The sequence below is a fragment of the Alosa pseudoharengus genome, unplaced genomic scaffold, assembly GCF_046254945.1.
Source record: "Alosa pseudoharengus isolate Yale_2024_CS ecotype anadromous, Long Island Sound unplaced genomic scaffold, YU_APseudo_1.1 YU_APseudo_1.1_scf_11, whole genome shotgun sequence".
NCBI classification, from domain to species: Eukaryota; Metazoa; Chordata; class Actinopteri; order Clupeiformes; family Clupeidae; genus Alosa; species Alosa pseudoharengus.
In genome coordinates, this window is record NW_027468576.1 from 22,503,351 (window position 1) to 22,523,938 (window position 20,588).

The 20,588-nt window shown below is 43.3% G+C and overlaps 1 protein-coding gene across 1 annotated transcript in view; it reads right to left on the reverse strand.

The window, feature by feature from the left end:
* p3h2 (prolyl 3-hydroxylase 2) overlaps positions 1-20,588 on the reverse strand; it is a 63,904-nt gene that overhangs the window by 12,894 nt on the left and 30,422 nt on the right. Inside the window, exons 2-4 of the mRNA XM_076278441.1 lie at positions 6,756-6,908; positions 6,079-6,268; positions 1,658-1,789 (exon numbers count right to left, since the gene is read on the reverse strand). Of these exons, the coding sequence (XP_076134556.1) occupies positions 1,658-1,789; positions 6,079-6,268; positions 6,756-6,908 (475 nt within the window). The remainder of the gene's footprint in view (positions 1-1,657; positions 1,790-6,078; positions 6,269-6,755; positions 6,909-20,588) is intronic.

Consider the following 20,588-nt stretch of genomic DNA (forward strand, 5'->3'; position numbering starts at 1 on the left):
TTGACTTGATTGGATAATTCAAATAAAAGCCTAGCGGGGTTGTTGTGGGTGTTTGCATACACAAGGGCTTGGGGACTTCGTTTGGGCATATTCCAAAAGCACCACATCCAGGGGGTTGTTTTTGAGCTGTTTCAATGAATCAGCACCCAGAAGGCATGTTGAGGAATATATTACACCATGGCACATGACTGTGCCTCCACACCCCAGAACAATACGTCCCTCGTGAGAACTGGGAGCCTCTAAACCTTCAAATCACTTCCTTCTGGTGCACTATGAGGAGCGTTTACACATTCCCAGTCAATCCTCATTACTTTTCCAGGCCCTTTAACAAAGAAGGGTTCTATGCGTTTCGCCCTGTAAAATCCTACATGTTACTCAGACAGGCTAGGTCAGAGAACATTTCCTGCCGAGCTGTGAAAGGCCAAGAGGAGAAAGCGGAGCTGACTTTTCGATTAGAGCTTGTACTACTAAACGACGGGGTGGGGGGACCTTGATACTCTATTTGTCAATTTAAAAAATACTGCAATTATCGTGAGGTGAAGCCATTTTGAATCATTTGACATTTAAGTGATATTGCACGGGGTGTAGCCTACTCAATTCTTTTGTGCACTATATACAGTATGTCTGTGTTTGTGTGTACATACGAAATGTGTTTCTGGATACAAATAGGCCTTATATCATTACGACAAATAATGTGCCACGTGCAGATATGTGGAATGACTGAAAATGTACAACATCAGACAAATGTATTATCTTTCCATTTTTTCCACACACAATTATCTTCAGTTGAAACATACGGCATTCAAAATTGGTCAAATATGTATTTAGATGATAAAAATCTGAATCCCTTCGCATTATAAGTAGGCTAGTGGCATGTTAAGGTAGGGCTGTGTACTGAATGTTCTTGAGGCATAGTGAAGACTGAGGGCTGAGGCTGTGAGCACATATCAGCCAACTCAATAGAAATTCTTCTGTTTGACCCATGATGGATGGAGATGATCCACCATCCTCCCCCATCGCAAATTCCAGCTGTAATCTAACAGCCCAAAGGATTGCATGCTCACCCCAGGCACTAACAGAACCATGGCAACCCATGTACAAGTTTCAGAATGAACCCTATACCACAAATAAACCACACAAAGCACTGCTCTGGAAAAACAAAAAGTGAAGGAGAACAAAAGAAACTGACCGCATTTATAACTTGCTAAATATCTGCATACTTGTAAAGCACAACAGTTGCTAAACAGCGCTATCAAACAGGATTAACTTTTTGGACAAATAAAAGTTATCCACTTAGTGTGAGTAGAGACATCTGTTGCGGGTAATCAGTGTGAATTGAGCTCTAGGAGGAGCTAGGAGGAATGGAAGGTAGGTAGGTAGGTAGATAGACAGATAAAGAGTGGAGGTATGGTTCAAGATTCAAGTGCCTTTGAACAAGACATTGGAATGGGATTATATTACTTTACATTACATCGGTTGACTTCTTTATCGAAAGTTATTTTATCGGCCAAACTCACTCCTAATCTTTTTTACACAACATTGCAAATAACTAAATGAAAAAGGTTTTTAAGTTATCCTCAGGATAGTTTTACAACTTGTCTTGTCTGAGAAACCAAGGGCATGTTTGTGTCTTGATATGACAGCTGATGCAGCTTACCTTTGAAGTAGGCGAACTGCAGGTAGTCGTAATGCAGGGGCAGATAGTTCTCCATGGGTGAGAGACGTCCAGGGCGAGTGGCCAAATCCCGCACACACTCATGTTCACAGTGCAGGACTTGCGTATAGTGATCTGAAACACAGATAGGCGAGGGACCAGGCTGTGAGTTCTCTGCGTGCAATCACATACTCTGGCACCTTTCCGCATCCTTCAATTTCAACAAACGATGCAAGAGTGATTATCAAGGGGGATTCAACATTTAAATAAACATGTTGCAACATGCAACAACGTCCAGGGTATGACACAACAACAGAGTTATGGCAATCTGCTCAGGCCATGATTAAGTCTTGGACTGTCTGAAGGATGAAAACATTCCTTGGTGTGTCACTACATCTTGCAGACAGATTACATTGGACATTTTGCAATCATCTGCTAAATAATTTTATCCAAACTTGCAAAGCACAGACAAATGAGTACAGTAAACACCTGAGTCTGTTTATGGTGGTGAACTCATGAAATGCAAACTGAACCAAATACTTTGGACTTTTCATGATCCCCACTCTGTAGACCCTGTGCCAGCTGAATAACTGGAGTAAATTCAGGTAAAAGGGACAAAAACGTCTTCCTCCCTTTGCAAATAAATGAATGACCCTCCAAAGCTGGTCTTTTGATTCTCATTAAGGAGAGTTTGGTGAGTGTTCTTTAACAGCACCTACAGTCCATGCTGATCGTGGCAGGTCCCAGCACTGATGGATGACCACTGCCAGCAGGTTCACCTGCAGTCATTCCTGCTGAGGGAGTCAAATGGGAAAAGGGAAATGAGGTTCCCCACTCCGATGAGATCATCTCCATGAGCTCATCAGAGCTGCTGATGGAAGGAGTGCTGCCGCATCAGCCTGCTTTTGATGTGGCTGACCGCGGTGCTGCCAGGCCCAGACCCAGACGACGGTTTTCGCAAAACTCCTTTAACAGTTCAGATCACAGACAGCAGAGAGGTTGAGGAAGAGAAGGAGGAGGAGGAGGAGGAGGAGGAGACAGGACAGAGGGGCTCTATCTGTTGCTGTGCACATGTTCCCGCATCCCACACATCCCATGCGTGACAAGCAAAATAGTGGAAATCTCAGCTTCAGATACAGCCACAGCAGATCCTGCTCTTGGCCTAAAAGGGATGGTGTGATTCCAAGAAATCCTAGTTCTCAGAGTCGTCTTGTATAGGGATGATGATGATCCTAACATGCCTTCAGTGAGTAACTGGTGGATTTGAGGAGTGCAACCAGCTGGCCGGTGGAGGTCCTTTACAGCAGATACATTTAGCATTCTGTAAATTACAGTCAACCCTCTATTAAAATGGTTGATATTGTGATGCATTAATTGCTGATGAATTTCTGGAAGGTGCCTTTCTTTTTATGAAGTTGAGAAATTTGGCGTCTGACTTTGAGACAAAACAGGGCCCTTGATCACACGGATGAACACACACGAATGAACATGTGGACACACACACACACAACAGATACATCAATGACTTCCCTCATTTTTCCCTCCACAAAGACATTGCCAAGTGTAAGTTCACCTTAATTGCACCCCTTCCCATTCCTCCACCAGGATTAATCACACTTCAGAGCAGGGTTGGCTAACATGTGCAGATAACTGTTTTCGTCTGAAATGCATCGCCATCACAGAGACCTCCCCTGGCTGAACTGTATTGGCAAAAATGTGCTCATGGTTTCATTAGACAGATGCAACATCTCTCATTGTTTAAAAATGTCTATCACCGTTTTATGTGTTTGTAACTGACGTATGATCTGTAGCTGTAAAATAGATCCATACCAGTAGAATAGTAGAAAGTGTAGGGCATGTGTTTAATATTGGCAATAACTTGTAGAAATCATTTACACAGTTACAAATAATTTCTACAGTTTCAAGTTGTGATACAAACTTTTGAGTCTGATTAGATTCCATAATGGTTCAGTTGGAGCATTTTTGTGCAGATTTGCTTTATTCAAAAAATATGTGTGTGTACTGCCTTGAGTAGACTAAAATATTTGAGGGTATTAAACTTATGTTGCTCTAAATTCTCGGCCACTGCCCTGGTCATGAAGACTGGGCTTAAGAAAGAATGGGTTTTATAGAGTTGGTTTATGGACAAAGAGAGAAAGACAGACAGCAGAGGAGGTACTGTACAGTATGGTGAACTTCAACTCCGAGCAGTGAAGTCATTCTGCCAGTGTATTGTGGCTGTCCTGCTAAGGCCTCTCCACTTTGGTAGGGACTCAGACTGCACTGCTTGGATTGGAGTATCAGACATTCTGCAGAACTTCTGCAGAAATTGCTATTTGTCCCACAACTAAACAAACCAAATTAAAACATAAAGCAATTTCATTTGTTTGTTTCTCATTCAATGATCTTCTATACCACTGCATCATGAAAGTGTAGTAGTGAAAATTAGCAGCAATTGCTAAGTCGTTCCAAAAACAAGTTTCATCTTTTCCCCTCCAAGATTCTGTGGTCTGTTAAATCACTTACTGTGAATGACAATAACAGGATACAGAACCGAGGAACTTTTTTTGTTCCATTGAAATGTATTGTACAGTGTGATCTGTTAAAAATGTCCCTCAACATATCCACGGTGATGAAGCTGTTTCATGTTCTTACTCTGAAGATGGATGACTGGTAATTACCAGGAGAATGTCATTACTGGTGTTTCGAAACTCTACGCAGGCCTCCTTTTCCCCTTTCGGGTCTGAATTCAGATGTCAACCCTTACGGCTCAGGCTTAGGCTTTTTGGAGGAGTTCTGTGTAGGAGAAATTTTCTGATCCGTCCACAATATCTCAACAACCACATGCAGATAGCAGTGTTTTCAACCAGTGACAGCACCAGAATAAAGTGCTATTTTCAGTAATATAAAAACACCATCATACACAAAACCATTACAAAATATTCCTTAACCAAAATGAATCGACACCTATCAATACCTCAACCTTGAAGTATCTCAACCTTCATCTTCTTGATTATCTAAATATGCCATATTTATTTATTTATTTATTCAAACTCTTTCACTCGTTGACTCACCTAAGCTTTTAACTAGCATTCACATTTACACTAAGTCAAGTGGTTTATGTCTTTCTGCCGAGAATAAACAGAAACTGTGTAAACCAGGGGGTCAGGATTTGAAGGGTTAGCTTCAGCCACTTAGCATGGCATTTGGCCGCCGACATTTTTGAAAACATGGCGTTACATGGTTGCAACTTCCGGCACCAGTTTTTACATGCTGATTGGTAGATGACAGCTCATGCACGAGTTTAGTGTTGGGCACGAGCGTCCTCGCGCGTCCATGTTGGTTTGCATTTCTGGAAGACGACAAATAAAACAACTAACTACTTGGATTAAGCTACTGATACTTGATTTAATGCCTATATGGTTTAGGCTGTATTACCGGACTTTGTGGTAAATAAAAGAAAAATGTTAATGTTGACTATTTTAAAACGCACAGGCTGTAGTTCTGTAGAACGCAACGTCTGGATCATATAACCTGTCTCCCCAAGTTATTTAAAACGAAACAAATGTCAATGACTTATTTCGTTTGCTTTCTTGCAACATTGACATGATTAGGCTATGCATTTGATTTAAATGTTCAGGCTGCCAGTCGAGGCAAAAGCCAAATGTCCAACAACAGTTGCAGACTCTATGCCTGCTCGAACCACAATACCCGAGGGATGTGCGCTTCTATCGGAAGTTTAACTTGCGTTGGCTTCATTTCGTCTGCCTGCAAATGTAGCCTAGGCTTAAGCTGCAAATTCACACTGGGTGCAGCAAAAATCCCAGCTATCCACACGTTTCTTACATACCATGTCTACTTAATTAAGTCATTTTCGTTGGATAGCCTATTGCGTAATAGGCCTACAACCTTGTCCAAATATAGTATTTAGGGATCATTATTTGTGAAGCCTAAAGTGACACAATATTGATTCGCATCGTTTATTATCACATATGAACATCACATTAAATAACCTAGGACTTCAGAGACAGGGCAAACTTTACCACCATTCCCAAAATGTTATCCCAACCAATTAAATGAATTTGCTCTTATAACGAGGTGAAGCGCGTTCCCGAACAACTTCTTTTCCTCTGAGGGAATGTCCAATCTTCATCAACGACATACCGTTGTACCTTACGTTGTCTCCGTCTGTAACGTGGAATCTAATAGGCTAATTCTAGCTGGTGCCGGAAACGAACACCCATGAAACGCCATTTTCGTAAAGATGGCTGCGGTCAATTTCATGCTTTTTTGGCTGAAGTAGCTAGCCTAGCATGGGCCATTGAAATGAATGGGGGCGGGACTTAGTCACTCTCTCCAGTTATATATATAATACCTCCATGGTGTAAACACATTCCACCTGGGGTGCCCCCTCGGTGCCTCACCTGAGATGAGCTCGTAGAGGCTGTAGCGGTACAGCACGTGGTCCTGCTCCACGAACCTCTGAGGGCCCTCACAGAGCGCTCGGCACTCCACGTCGGCCTTAAAGTACTGTGTCAGGGCCTCCTCGAAGAACGGAATAGCCTTCCCATACTCGCCCTGCTCGTACAGCTTCACCCCTTCTGCAAAGGCTTTCTGTAAACACAACAGGAATGGACTTTTTGGCACGTTTCATCTCAAACAAAACCGTTTCTGCAGGGCTTGAGAAGCGGACACTATGAGTACAAGTAATCTATTTTTGGAAGAGATGCCTTTTCCTCATTTTATGCTCTCATAACAACCTGATCTACACATAGGAATTTCAATGGGTGCCGGTGGCCTTGGGACATTCCTGACTGCAGCCTAATGCTTAAACACCACAGAGCAAGTGGTGTCTGTTGTTTGACCTGGAAAGATAATGACCACATAACTTCACCCAATAACGGCAAGCATGGCCAGAGTGGCTTTAAAATTCAATTTCAGAGGCCTATCTGAGACTGAGACTGGTGAGGCTCACTGTGCATCCAATTTGGATGAAGGGCATTTTAATTACATTTCTATGAATGACATTGTGTGCTATGATATTATCCATAAGAATTTAAATGACAAGTCAGCTTTTTTGTTTTGCTTTGGTAGTGAATACCTGATGTGGCCGGGCTTCTCTGTCAATGAAATGCTTAGAGTCCACTCCCTGCAGGCTCTTGTACTGCTCCAGGTTGCGGCCCATCTCCACATGTTCCGGGTTGGCCTGGAAGTATGTGTGTGCTGCTGAAGCGGCCTTATCCAGATCCTTTAACTACAGAGAGAGAGAGAGAGAGAGAGAGAGAGAGAGAGAGAGAGAGAGAGTACTGTAAACACATGACCTTGACAAAAGACCTCATTACATTCAATCAGTGAGCAGAGAACATCATCAGAAAGTTTACTGATACACATACAATTGCCAAACAAAGCAACCCTTTTGCTGGACTTGCTCCATTACAGAGACCAGCTGCAACATGTGCCCTTGGAATAACACAACATGGACATTCAATATGTCCACTGCGATTAGAGGAGATAGGGAATGTGAGAATTGAAGATTATCCCCTCATTCTACCAGAGGGGCTGCGGCTGTTAGGGGAAAATCTTATTCTTATTCCTACCCCCACACACACACACACATCCAGGCCCCAACCTCCCAGCAAGCCGGACCCCCGCACTCCAGCTGCGAGCAGCAGGTTCCGGTTCTGCTTGCTGAATAGCAGTCCTGACTCTTAAGACCCTGGCCCAATACTGCACCAACACAAACACATTCCTTGCACTGTCTCCTCACTAAAGCACTGCATTACAAAAGTTCTGGATATGTGTCGGCTGCAGAGTTCAACACTCTGATTTGATCTTATGGATGGATTTTTACTGCACAGGAAGGTGAATGGAACTGAGAAGAGATCAGGCATTTGCACTAAGTATTCCGACGCTTGTCAAGTACAATGCCGCAAGTTTAGTATGCTAATAACAGCATTCTTCTCAACTATAGGGTCCCTTCAGGGGGGGAAAGGAGTCCAACAAGGCAGGTCCTGCCCCTTACAGGAACAGTGACCCTAAAACTGCCAATCACACAACAGGGTGAAAGAGGAGGTCACTTGGCCGGCTGGTGCTGGTGATGGCTTTCAGTTTCACTAAACTACGGAAGAGACCACAAAGGTCACTCATAAACACAGAGGGGAAGTCCTTAACTCAGCGCAGTAAAGGAGAGGAGGCACAATGATGGTAAAATCTAAAGAACCATTGACAGATAGACATGATGTGACACAGACAAAAATAGTCTTTTGATCATCTGTGTCTTTCTTGAGTTACTAATGAAATCAGTGGCGGAGTATTTTAATTAACCCTCATGCGCATTACAAAAGAACATCTGTGCTGCTTTGCCTTTGTACACTTCTTGGTGTTGAAACTGATATACCTTTCCTTTTAAAGCAAAAAAGAGGGAAAACATATCTTCTACTATTTAGTTTTGGGTTCTGAAAGACATTATGAGAATAACATCCTTTGAATAAACAGTAAGCCTGCAGCTGGGATGTTCTAACGTGTATGTTGACCTCAAACATATTCTGCTTAGCTTGACTAAAGTAAGCATTTGGTCTAGCAACATAACAACACTAAAAAGTCACATCAACACAGAAAGGTGAAAGTGCAAATGTATACAAATGTGCACATACAGTATGAGGAACAAACAGCTGAACCAGGCTTCAGCATGTGGTTGCTGTTGATGTCAGAAGCCCTTATTTGGGTGAAACTGAACAGTTTAACTTCACATGATGGATGCCATTTGGAATCATATTTGTATGTGCTGGCTGCCGAGGCAAAGGACAAGTTCATGTGTGTATCATCATCTAAGCTTAAACAGGTGGGGAACTGTAAAAGCAGTCTGAATGAGGATTCATGATGTTTATTTTCCAGGGTGTAACCACTCATTGTTATCAAGTAGAGGGTCTTAAAAATACGAAGGGCTGAAAGCTCTTTTGGCTTGTTTATTTGAAGATATCATGCAGGCACTGCCATGATGTGAATGTACTTTTAACTAGCTGATAACAAAAGCTTATAACATGTGGCCGCCTGTATCAGATGAAAAAACATGATTCCAAAAGATATGGTACAGGACAGATATGTCTTAGATTTCACTTTCCAGGCAGACACTTCTCCCTGCCTATCTATATGCGGGCTGAAAAGTAAGAAATTATCATAAAAACATATCTCCCAACTTTCTTAACCTAGACAAAATACTAAATACCAGGGACCTGCAACTGTTCCATTTTCTGCACCGTAACCCTCGTCTAACCTTTGACTAAATCTTCGGATGCATAATGACGTTAGTCCCTAATGTTTAAGGGTGGCTGATGTGTTGTAAAGGTCATCTGTGACAGCTAGAGCATGAGTCCTTGAGAGAGAACGAGGCTCTTTGTCTGCTCTGAGCTCTCACTTATTTCCCAGATGTCATCTGGCTACTGATTACTGCCCCTTGGCTAGAGGGTACTGAAACAAACATACTCACCCCAGCACCTAACCCAACCCCCACAACACACACACACACCCTCACACAGTCACTTTCTCCCCCTTTCCTGTTTTTCTGTAATACAGCCAAGGTTTGGCTCTTTTATCTCCAGTAGAGAGGAGTAGAGGATGAAAAGCTGAGAGGGACATGCTTGGTTACCCCTGAAAGGCCAAAGAGCAAGCTGGCGTCGACTGCATTCCTGCACAGGCCGCCTCTCTCTGTCTCTCTCATTCTGTCTCTCTCTCTCTCCGTCTCTGTCTCTCTCACTTTCCTTCCACTGGCACTGGACTAAAAGGCTAAGTTGGGGGTGTATTGGGGGCCGTGGTGGTGGTGTTGGGGGGGAGGGGTGGGACTGGACATTTTTGTGTCCCATCCAAATGCTGACCTCTTCAGTTTTCTTCAAAACGCGTCAAATTCCGGGAACTGTAGTGGCGTCTCGGAGAGAAAAAGAGTAACAGGGACAGACACAGAGAAAAAATATAGAAAAAAAGAAGAGAGGGAAAGAGAGAGTTGCTGGGACTGGAACACCTGGGTAAGACGTCTTTTGCCCACTCCACCTGCTCCTCCGTGGCACCCTGTGCTCATAACCACTGACAGAATGCACACTGACTGGACAAGAGTCAGACTGCAGCCCATGCAGCACCACACAAGACCAACCTGGGCCCTGGCACTGAAAAACTGTGCACAAACATATTTCACCACCCCGTCCTACGTCATATTCAGGTGGAGGTTCAGGTTACCCATTAGGTACATTTGGTTTACAGTTAATGAGTCCACATCCACAGAGACTGATCAGCATGGTGTCACTCACATTTTCATTCTGGTGTTCTTTCCAGAATGAGCAAATAAAAACAACACAGCCGCACTCCCCCACGCAGCTGACTGTTGTTAGAAAAATCATTCACTCGAGTAATAAAGGAAGACATTCAACTTTGATATATTGATCTTGGAGGCACTTTTGCATGCGCAGTGACTAATTTGGTCATGATGATTGATTTACAGCCCTGTCCCACTGCGCTGAGCTCATAAAATCAACTGAGTCCATCCTTCTGTGGTGCGTACCAGTGGAGAATCACCACTCACTCACGACCACTCATGCAGGAAATTATTTCTAGAGGAAGTACCATGTAATTAATTAAAGATTAATCAGATTTTGATGAGGGTTAATGATCCTTAAGCAAATATTTAAAAGTTAACTACCAAAATATATAATCCTCTATATTATTACCACTAAATTTTTTTCTACCTCTGGGCTACCTCAATTTGGATAGGGTTGAATTAGCATTATTGTATTTCAGCAGCCTACACTAAGAGCAGCTGTGTTAGGTTTCTACGGTTACACAAAACAGAGTGACTTCATCAGCAGATTCAAAAGGGACATGTAAGGACATCTATTACATCTACATCCCGGTCTCCAGTCAGAAAATAAATAAATAACATTAATGCCTAAACTAATCTCTATTTCTTTTTAAGGAGGTCTTGGGGGAACATGAAGATTCTTTTTCATCAAGTCGTTAATTGAGTGTGATGTGATGAGAATGACAATATTTATCACTGTCCAAATAATTAGCTTAGAATACACATGGTGTTGATTGAAAAATGTAGCCTAATTCTTAGATTACATAACAATCTGATCTTAAAAGCTACTAATTATCATACTGTAGTGAGAGACCCCCAGGAATATTTTGATATGAAACCCTGCTTAAGTTGTAATAATAAAGCAGCAGTAATATTATTTGTGGGTTCAAACACACTCCCTCTTGTTCTACTGCTTGAACATTGCATTCATATGACTTTTCTGTAAAGAACTCCAGGCATGGAAGATCATCATAGCCGAGTTCCTGAGAGCCATGAACATTTCAAATGTTTTCCCTTCCCTCGGCATGTCTGAAGTCAGCACCTGTAGCCTCCTTTGCGATGTGGTTAGTGCCAGTTGCACCACAGAGAGACCTGTGTCAGACTGCCCAGTGGCTCTTGAAGCAAAAATAACACAACCTTTGATGTGGCGCCCGGCCTGAGCCAAGGCAAAGCCGCAACATTTGCATATTTACTTTCCTCGGCGCCCATCTCAAGAATGGGTGCTGGACATGAAAATGATGGCGCCCGCTCGATCCTGGAGAGGAAACATTAAAAGGTGCCCACACAGCTTCACTCAGTAGCTTCTAAAGGCTGCCTCAGTAGACTTCCTACTACTGGTTCATATCTTTTAGCCACCTGCCAAGACTGACCAGACAAATTAACATCTCCATCATGGAATAGGGAGTGAATTCAGATAATGTCTGGCTTTGCTCTATGCTGGTTTTAAGCCCTACACTTACTACACAAAGCACAACTTCAGAAGGGCACATTAATATGGAAAAAGACCTTCTGCTGATTCAATATACCCTCAGAATTCAATATCCTGCAGCATTGCAACTGTATGAGATCATAGGTGAGGACACAGAAGGTATTCCAGGCTGAGAAAGGAAGGGTCCCCTGTGTGAGTTAGAAGCCTAGGGCTCTGACAAGAAAGCGAAGATTTAGGGCAACAGGGTGAACAACTAATACACTGTTCCCCTTTGCCTGTAGGAAAAGTCTTCTCTGCCCTTTTTAAAGAGGATTTAACAGGCATTTGTTGAAGGTAATATTAACCCAACTTCACCGTCTCTGTCAGTATTGTCAGAAGACTGACAGGCATATTGAAGCCCTCAGAGCACAGAGGGTGGTGTGAGGCCTACCAAGGCCACTGACAGGATATTAATGCCGCGCACAGGTGTCTGTCTCGGAGGGGCACTGGGTGAGGTAGAAGCCCCGAGACTGATAATGAATGTCAGATATCATGCACAGCAAGACACACAGACATTCTTCCACAACAGAGCTCCAAGGTCACACTGTTCCTCAGCTGCCGCTTCAGCTGCAAGCGGAGGGTGCTGGCAATGACGGAAGACGTGCCAGCTTCCAAAGGAAGATTTGGCAAGAGATCTCTCTCCCTTGAGTGACTGACATTTGTAGGAGATTAGAGACCATTCACAGGTGTTTGGGGGCCTAGTTATCCTATTACTTGTCCTCTCTAGCAAAACTATATTGCCATTGGCTACGGCCTTTGTTCTGGTATGGAATTTGATGGTGTGAGAGAGGCTAAAAGTCTATAGAGTTGGCAGCCCTGCAATGGGATAATATGGGTAATTCTCAGAGTAGAAGACTTGATAAAATGAATGCTTTGTCTAAGCTTTGAGTTGTTTTGATTTAATAAAAACCATTGTGTTCAAAACTTGAGACTCAGTTTAGTCTGTGGGCATCCCAGAGAAATCCCACTGGAGCGAGATAAGTTTCCTCATATTTAGAAAGTAGGAGACCATCTGGAGTGGCTGATTACAGTAGCCCAATGGAGCCCTGATGGAGTGGGCCTAATGAGTTGAATTAGTTGAATTGCCTGGGCACAGCCATCATGGTCATACTGTTTACCTAAGGGGCCAGAGGTTTCCCAGCTCTGTATAAGCTCAAAAAGCAGCAGATTGGAGGGGGTGGGGGGGTTAAGCAACACCTGAACTCTGAGTAGCAACTCCACTCAAATTCAACTCCACTCCAACGAGCAGAAGTTCACATATTTAGAGTGCTAATGTTGGGGTTGCTACCAGTAACTCAAGATGGTGCACAGTGATCACAAAATGGTCCAGAATGATGGCTTTTGCATACAATCATGCTGATTTCTGTGTCAAGCCAGGCATGTCAGACCACAGTTGAAATGATGGTGGCGTGGTTCCAAAACATTTCATCTGTTTCATCACTTAACAGGTGCCTCACTTTTACTTGTTTGCTAAAGGATATACGGCCTCCTAAACACCTTCAAGCTCTTTGCATTTCTGTTGCCTCCCTGAGTGCAAACATCTGTAAGATAACAACAGGCCAGAAATAGCATTAGAACACACAGGGGAATATGTGAGCTTGCCAAACACTGTCTCAAAGCTGTCAAGGCTTTGATACAGTCATAATTGCATCATATCTTGGAATCGCTGACCATTTTTGTGTGCACAGAACATTATCAAATCATAACAAATCTTAATCCTGTATACACACGGATTTATCAATAAAGCTGCTTTGACACCTTGGACTGTACTCAATCAGAATACAAACTCACCATGGAGTCTACTGTGCACAGTGATGATTTTTCTACGGGAAATTCAAGAGCCTTTTTTATTGTTGCCTTAACCTCAGCATTATAAACACCACACTTGGTTGACACCACTGGCCACAAGAACACCTTCACTGTTGCTGGCCCCAATATTTAGTTTATGAGCTTTATTTATGGTGAAGGCATCTGTAACTAAAACAAACGTGGCGCACCATGTCAACTCCCATCCGCAGCACGCAAGAGATTCTCGTCAGACCTCGGAGCACAAATAGACTAAACATCTGGGAAATGCCAAAGCTGTTAAGATAAACAAACGCGGAAACGCTGTCCATGCATTTCTGTTAATTGTCGTTTTCAGAGAGAAATCTGCTAAAGAAAATCAAAAAAAAAAAAACAGTGTTGAAACTGTCAAAAACGGTGAGGGTGGCCTGTATGTAAGCCTGTGTTACCTCAAGGAGTCTACGTGACACATGGCTTGTTTTCCCCATTAGCGCTCATTTAAACTGGCTGCTGCCCACACTTGCTGTCTGGATTTCATTCCCTGTACTTGTGTGCTTGAGTGGTCTGTGTGACAACGAGAAAGGTATACTGTATGAGCTCTTCGAAAAAGCCTCAAGCCTCATTTTGAAAGTTTACTTGAGCCAAAGTGCAAGTAATACGGTTTATGGTGGGCGTATGTTTGGGCCTTTTCCCGCTTGCTGTGAAACAGTAGGTCTTACACCATCAGTTCTGGCATTAGGATAAGGGTGATGTGTTCACCTCAACAGATTTCAGTTTACATTTTCCATCTAAAACTCAGTAAGAATTGCAGATACGTTTTTGGTGAAGCTTTACATAGCAGATGAAATTGGGTAACAAGGTTGGATATCAGGCTTTGCATATTCACTACTTTGTTATAATAAATTGGGCATTAAAGTTCAGACAGCGTCATGAACACATTGAGTGCATTAAGAGAATAAATAAAAAGATGTTTGAGATTGAGCCAAGCATGTTAGCAGAGGAGGGATTGCTGTATATTTACACAACAATTTTCCTCTGTGTAAATAAACAAAAGCTACTCGGCAAGACCTTACTCAGAGTCTCAGTTTTTATATGTTTGATAAGTACAAATGCAAATGCAGAGTGCTGAGTGCTCTTATGCAGATTGGTGATCTCCCTAAAACTTGAGGAGTTTAGCATGAGCTGAATTGACAAATACTCACACACAAACATACACATGTGCACATACAAACATGTTCACACACAAACAGATGGCATGGCAAGAAAGTTTGTTCCACTAGTTACACAGATAGTCTCCATGGATACAGAGAAAATATTTTCTCAGTTCTACAAAATTCTGGAAAAAAAAAACTTTAGCCTTTTCAATTTTGACCTCCTAGTTACCTCTACCTTTCCCACCCACTGCCAACATCACACATTTTCCTCAATTCAATTCAATTTATTGTGCTTATAGAGCGCCAAAACATAACACATGTATCATGGCGCTTTACAGAATGTAGGCAATCAGAGAAAGAAGGAAAGAAAGGAAGAAAAGGAAAGCAAGAGAGAGGCCCATGGGTAACAGGGGCGAGGAAAAACTCCCTAGAATTGGAGATATATATAGGAAGAAACCTCGAGCAGATCCACGACTCAAGGGCCTGACCCATCTGCCTAGGGTCAGTACATGACAGTAAGGTCTGTATACATGACAAATGCATATGATAGTCGGGTGTAGAGAATAAGACATGGTGTTAAGCACTTGAGCTGAAAGTTACAAGAGGTGGGATGATTACGTATCCGTTATGGTAATTCGTTATTCCTGATTTAGTGACAGAAAGTTCAATAGTCCAGCATTGGGATTGTCCAGGGGAAGGGAGTTTCCGAGGGGCATGTGGTGGGTTGGTGGATGGGCCAGTAATCCAGGCAGAGTTGTCATAGGCTGGTGGTGGGTCGCTAGGCTGTACGGGCCAGGAGTCCAGATAGGGGGCAGTAATAGGGCAGTCGAGGATGGGACTTCAGGTGAGATGGGTGAGAGGAGGGCCAACACACGGATGGTTGATGGCTGGTGATGATATACCTCACAAGTGAGGTACAGTAAGGGGGAAGAAAGAGAGATGTAGAGTGGGTTAGTATTACTGAAAATCAGAATGGTTAATGTCAATAAGTAATCAGTAGTACTATATATTGTTACAGTATACCATGGTGGGAATAGGCAAGAGAGGGAGAGTTGAGAGAGAGAGAGAGAGAGAAGGGGGGAGAGGAGAGGGGGGGGGTTGTACGGCGTGACACATGAAAAGTCCATGACAGCACTATGCTATAGCAGCATAACTAAGGCATGGTGAGGGGTAGTCGACACCAGCGCAGGTATGGTCAGTGACCACCATCGCACGTGCGACTGGGGTGCCAGTCACACGAGGACTCAGCAGGGTGGTCCATTCCAAAAAACCCTGAGGTGGGTGAATTTCCACGCACCATACCTAACTATGGGAGGCAGTAAAGAGGTATGTTTTAAGTCTAGACTTAAAAATAGGGAGGGTGTCTGCTAGTCGAATTGAGGTAGGAAGATTATTCCAGAGGAGGGGTGCGCGATAGCTGAAAGCTCTGCCTCCTACTGTAGTTTTTGAGATTCTTGGAATTACAAGAAGGCCAGTATTCTGTGATCGTAGCGGTCTGGGTGGGTTATATGGAACTAGGAGATCTTTAATATATTCTGGTGCCTGGCCATTAATGGCTTTGTATGTTAGAAGTAATATTTTGAAGTCAATGCGACTTCTAACAGGCAGCCAGTGTAGAGATGCCAGGATAGGGGAAATATGTTCATATTTTTTAGTTCTAGTGAGTGTGCGAGCAGCTGCATTTTGTATAAGCTGTAAGCTCTTTAGACAGGTGTTATTGCAGCCAGCGTATAGAGCATTGCAATAATCAATCCTTGAGGTGACAAAAGCATGGATTAATTTCTCAGCGTCTGGTAGGGATAAAGACTTCCTTATCTTTGAAATGTTCCTTAAATGATAGAATGAAACTTTGGTAATCTGTTTTATGTGATTACTTAGTGATAGGTCTTGGTCAATTGTAACTCCTAGATTTTTAACACATGTGGATGAGGATAGTCGGAGATCAGTAAATGTAGCCTGTGATGAGGATAGGATATCCCTCATCTTTTTAGGACCTAAAACCATGACTTCTGTTTTATCTGAGTTCAAAAGCAGGAAATTGTTTGTCATCCATGTCTTTATGTCTCGTATACATGTGTCAAGTTTGGCTAACGGAGTCAATTCGTCAGGTTTTATGGAAAGGTATAGTTGTGTATCGTCTGCATAAGAATGAAATTTAATGCCGTGTTTCCTAATTTCTGAGCCTAGAGGAAGCATATAGAGAGAAAATAACAGGGGCCCTAGTACTGAGCCTTGAGGCACCCCATATTTTACCATAGTCTGGGTAGATGGTTCATTGTGAACCTGTACAAATTGTCTGCGGTTGGAAAGGTATGATCTAAACCAAGCGAGTGCTGAGTCTTTAATGCCTATCGAATGTTCAAGCCTGTGGAGTAGTATGTTGTGGTCTATGGTGTCAAAGGCAGCACTGAGGTCCAGGAGGACCAATATTGATATATGTCCATTATCGGCAGCGATGAGGAGGTCATTAAAAACTTTAACTAAGGCTGATTCAGTACTGTGGTGAGCTCTGAAACCAGACTGATATAATTCTTGGATTTTATTCATATGCAAGAAGGTACCAATTTGTTTCGACACTATTTTTTCTAGTATTTTTGACAAAAAAGGGAGATTAGATATAGGCCTATAGTTGGCCAGGTTGTTAGGGTCAAGGGTAGGCTTTTTGAGGGATGGCTTAATGACAGATAACTTAAACGACTGTGGTACATGGCCTGATAGCAGTGAGTTATTTATAATCTGGAGCAAAGCATTATCCAACAAAGGAAGAGCAGTCTTCAGAAGATGAGTAGGAATAGGATCTAGTAGACTAGTTGTAGATTTTGATGAAGAGATTGTGGAAGTGAGGTCTAATATGTCAATAGGTGTAAATGAATTCAACGTTGTTCGTCTCATCTGTGATTCAATTATGTTTTCGCTACCGTTCAGCAATGGAGTATAAATATTTGGTGAGACTGACTGGATATTAATCTTATCTCTAATTGTTTCAATTTTGTCATTGAAAAAGTTCATGAAGTCATTACTGTTTAGGCAAATAGGGATAGATTCGGTTACTTCGGTGTGGTTCTTCGTCAGGCGGGAGATTGTGGTAAAGAGAAATTTTGTATTGTTTTTGTTTTCTTCGATCAGCGAGGAGTAGTAAGTTGACTTGGCTTCGTTGAGTGCTTTTTTGTAGGTGATAAGGCTATCTTTCCATGCTTGGCGAAAAACTTCCAATTTAGTGGTACGCCATTTTTGTTCAAGTTTACGCGCTGTTCGTTTGAGTGTTTTTGTCTGTGTGGTATACCATGGAGCACGCCTTACTTGTTTTCTCATTCTCTTTTTGAGTGGTGCTACTGAATCAAGGGTTGAGCGTAATGAGTTCATCACATTATCAGTTAACAAGTCGACCTCGGCTGGATTAAGGAATGGGCCTTCTGATAGGCCTACTACATGAGTCCGGAATGGGGCAAGCGTAAGCGAAATTTTTTCTAGAAAGTCTGCATTAGTTTTTTCAGATAAGCCGCGGCTGTAGTATTCAGCTAAATTGGGTACTGCATGTTGTAATGTCATTGTAAAAGTAATTAGATGGTGGTCAGTTAAGGTCGGGTGTTGTGGCAAGATTGTTAACTGCTCTATGTTTATGCCGTATGATAAGACTAGATCAATAGTATGGTTATGTCGGTGCGTGGGCGAATTAACATTTTGGCAGAACCCGACATGGTCAATTAGGGATTGAAATGCAATTGTGAGACAATCGTGCACATTATCCATATGAATATTAAAATCACCCAATATAAGTATTTTTTCTGTTTGGATAGTTAAAGTAGAAAGGAAATCAGAAAATTCCTCTAAGAAATCAGTGTAGGGGCCAGGGGGTCTGTACAATGTGACCACAGTTACAGGCTGATTAGTTTTCCAGTCTGGCGGTAAAAAATTGAGGACTAGAACTTCAAAAGATTTAAACTTGTGTGTGAGCTTGGGAGATGTGAGAAGACTAGATAGATAGATTGTAGCTACTCCACCTCCCCTGCCAGTGTGGCGTGGTACATGATAATTCAAATGGGAGGGAGGTGTAGACTCATTTAATGGAAGGTATTCATCTGGTTTAAGCCAGGTTTCAGTAAGACACATAACATCTATATGATTGTCAGTAATAATTTCATTAACCAAGGCAGTTTTACTTGACAGTGATCGAATATTAAGTAAAGCAAGTGTAAGTTGCGTTTTTGGAGGAATTTGCTTCACCGAAGAAGTTTTTATCGTAATAAGATTGCTACGAATAATTCCCCTAGTGGGTCGAGTAAGAGTTGACAGTCTTGGTACAGACACGCTCTCTATTTGGCCTTGTGTGCCCTGTATACCTGGGTGACTGTTAGGACGGCAGAGATCTGTGTAAGACCTTATCTCTGCTTCCTGGATCTCTGGTTCGTCAGGAACTAGCCTCGGTTAAGTGACGGTCTATGTTCCTTGAAAGGAGGGCAGTACCCTCCCATGTGGGATGGATACCGTCTCTTTTCAACAGTCCAGGTTTCCCCCAGAAGGAGCTAAAGTTATCTATTTTCCTCACTCAATCCAGACTGTGGCACTGACCCATACCTGGCAATTTTTGTTTTAGGACAACATTTCAGCAAGCGGATAATCCTGTGAAAACATTATCACTTGTCCTTCCAATTCAGATACACAGAATGTCAAACTAATTATCACCCCCATACAGATCAGATGACACCTCAGCCAGCTGTCACTTACAGAGTGTATGTCATCAGTCATCAGGCATGGCCTTGAAAGGGTCTTCTTTTAACTTCATGAGTCCCTCGTCTACAGGCACATGCACACATGCTAACTACACATTACACACCCCTATAATAAGTGATAAACATACAAGCTAATATGTGAATACACATTCTCTCTCTCTCTCTCTCTCTCTCTCTCTCTCTCTCTCTCTCTCTCTCTCTCTCTCTCTCTCTCTCTCTCTCTCTCTCTCTCACTCTCTCTCATCCTCTCTCTCTCTCTCTCTCTCTCTCTCTCTCTCTCTCTCTCTCTCTCTCTCTCTCTCTCTCTCTCTCTCTCTCTCTCTCTCTCTCTCTCTCTCTCTCTCTCTCTCTCTCTCTCTCTCTCTCTCTCTCACACACGTATGCCTCACAGCTAGAAAGCCTGGGAACAGCTGCAGAGCCCAGGCGGCATGATGGTGTCTCACCTCCTGACCCTCCGGTTGGGTAGGGGATGATGGGAACTCATCACCATACCCACGATGTCGTCATTCAGCGTGCCCATATTTGACTGTGCCTTGCCTCTCTCCCCCCTGGGCCTGATGACAGCTCGGCACACTGGGGTCTCTTAGCTGTGCAACTTGCACCCCACCCTCTCACAACACGCATGTTGATCCAGTAAGGTAACGTCTGAGGAATGCTTTTGGAGGCAACACACACACACACACACACACACACACACACACGCACACACATAAGAGCCTGCTTTCATAGGCGTCTATGAGCTGTGAAGACACCAGACGACACGGGGTGCAAAGGCAAAGCGGCGCTGGAATAATCTTGCCACTGTACGCCGACAGAACCGACTGCCATGCGTGGAATGAATGGGGTTCTGTGTGTGGGAAACGTGAGGTGTGGGATGGGCACAGAGGAACTGCTGGGGGGGGGGGATCGGCCTTTCAACCGGGGGATTCCCGCTAGCTTTGATCACCATCGGTTACCCTCCCTCCAGCCCTGTGCCTGGGAGAGCCGCAGGCGGAGACTCTGGGGTGGCGTGAGGAAGTCTCTCCGTAGCGAGGCACAGCTGAAAAGCCCTGTCAGCTCCTCGGCCAGAGATCTCGCAAAATTCTAGAAGGATCTACTTGACAGCGGGATAAAATGGTAGGATCACATTGGGAGAAAGACACAGTTGGGAATGAAACACTTTCTCATCACCGTACCCCCACCACCTTGCCCCACCCCCAGCTCCTCAAAAGGAATAGAAAAATTATACGAGGCATGTCTCCTCTGCTGGGAAAACCGTGCCGCTTGCGTCAAATGCGTGCTGAGTTGAAAAGCGCACTAAAAACATGCTCCTGTCAAAACGGCGCTTTGCACCGCTGCTTTCCCTCCCCCAGTGGCCTCTGACAACATGGCCCTGTGTGGACGCCCCTCACACCCCTACGTCTCCTTTTAAAACACCTGTGGTTTCCACTCATATGAAGGGGACCTTTCTGCT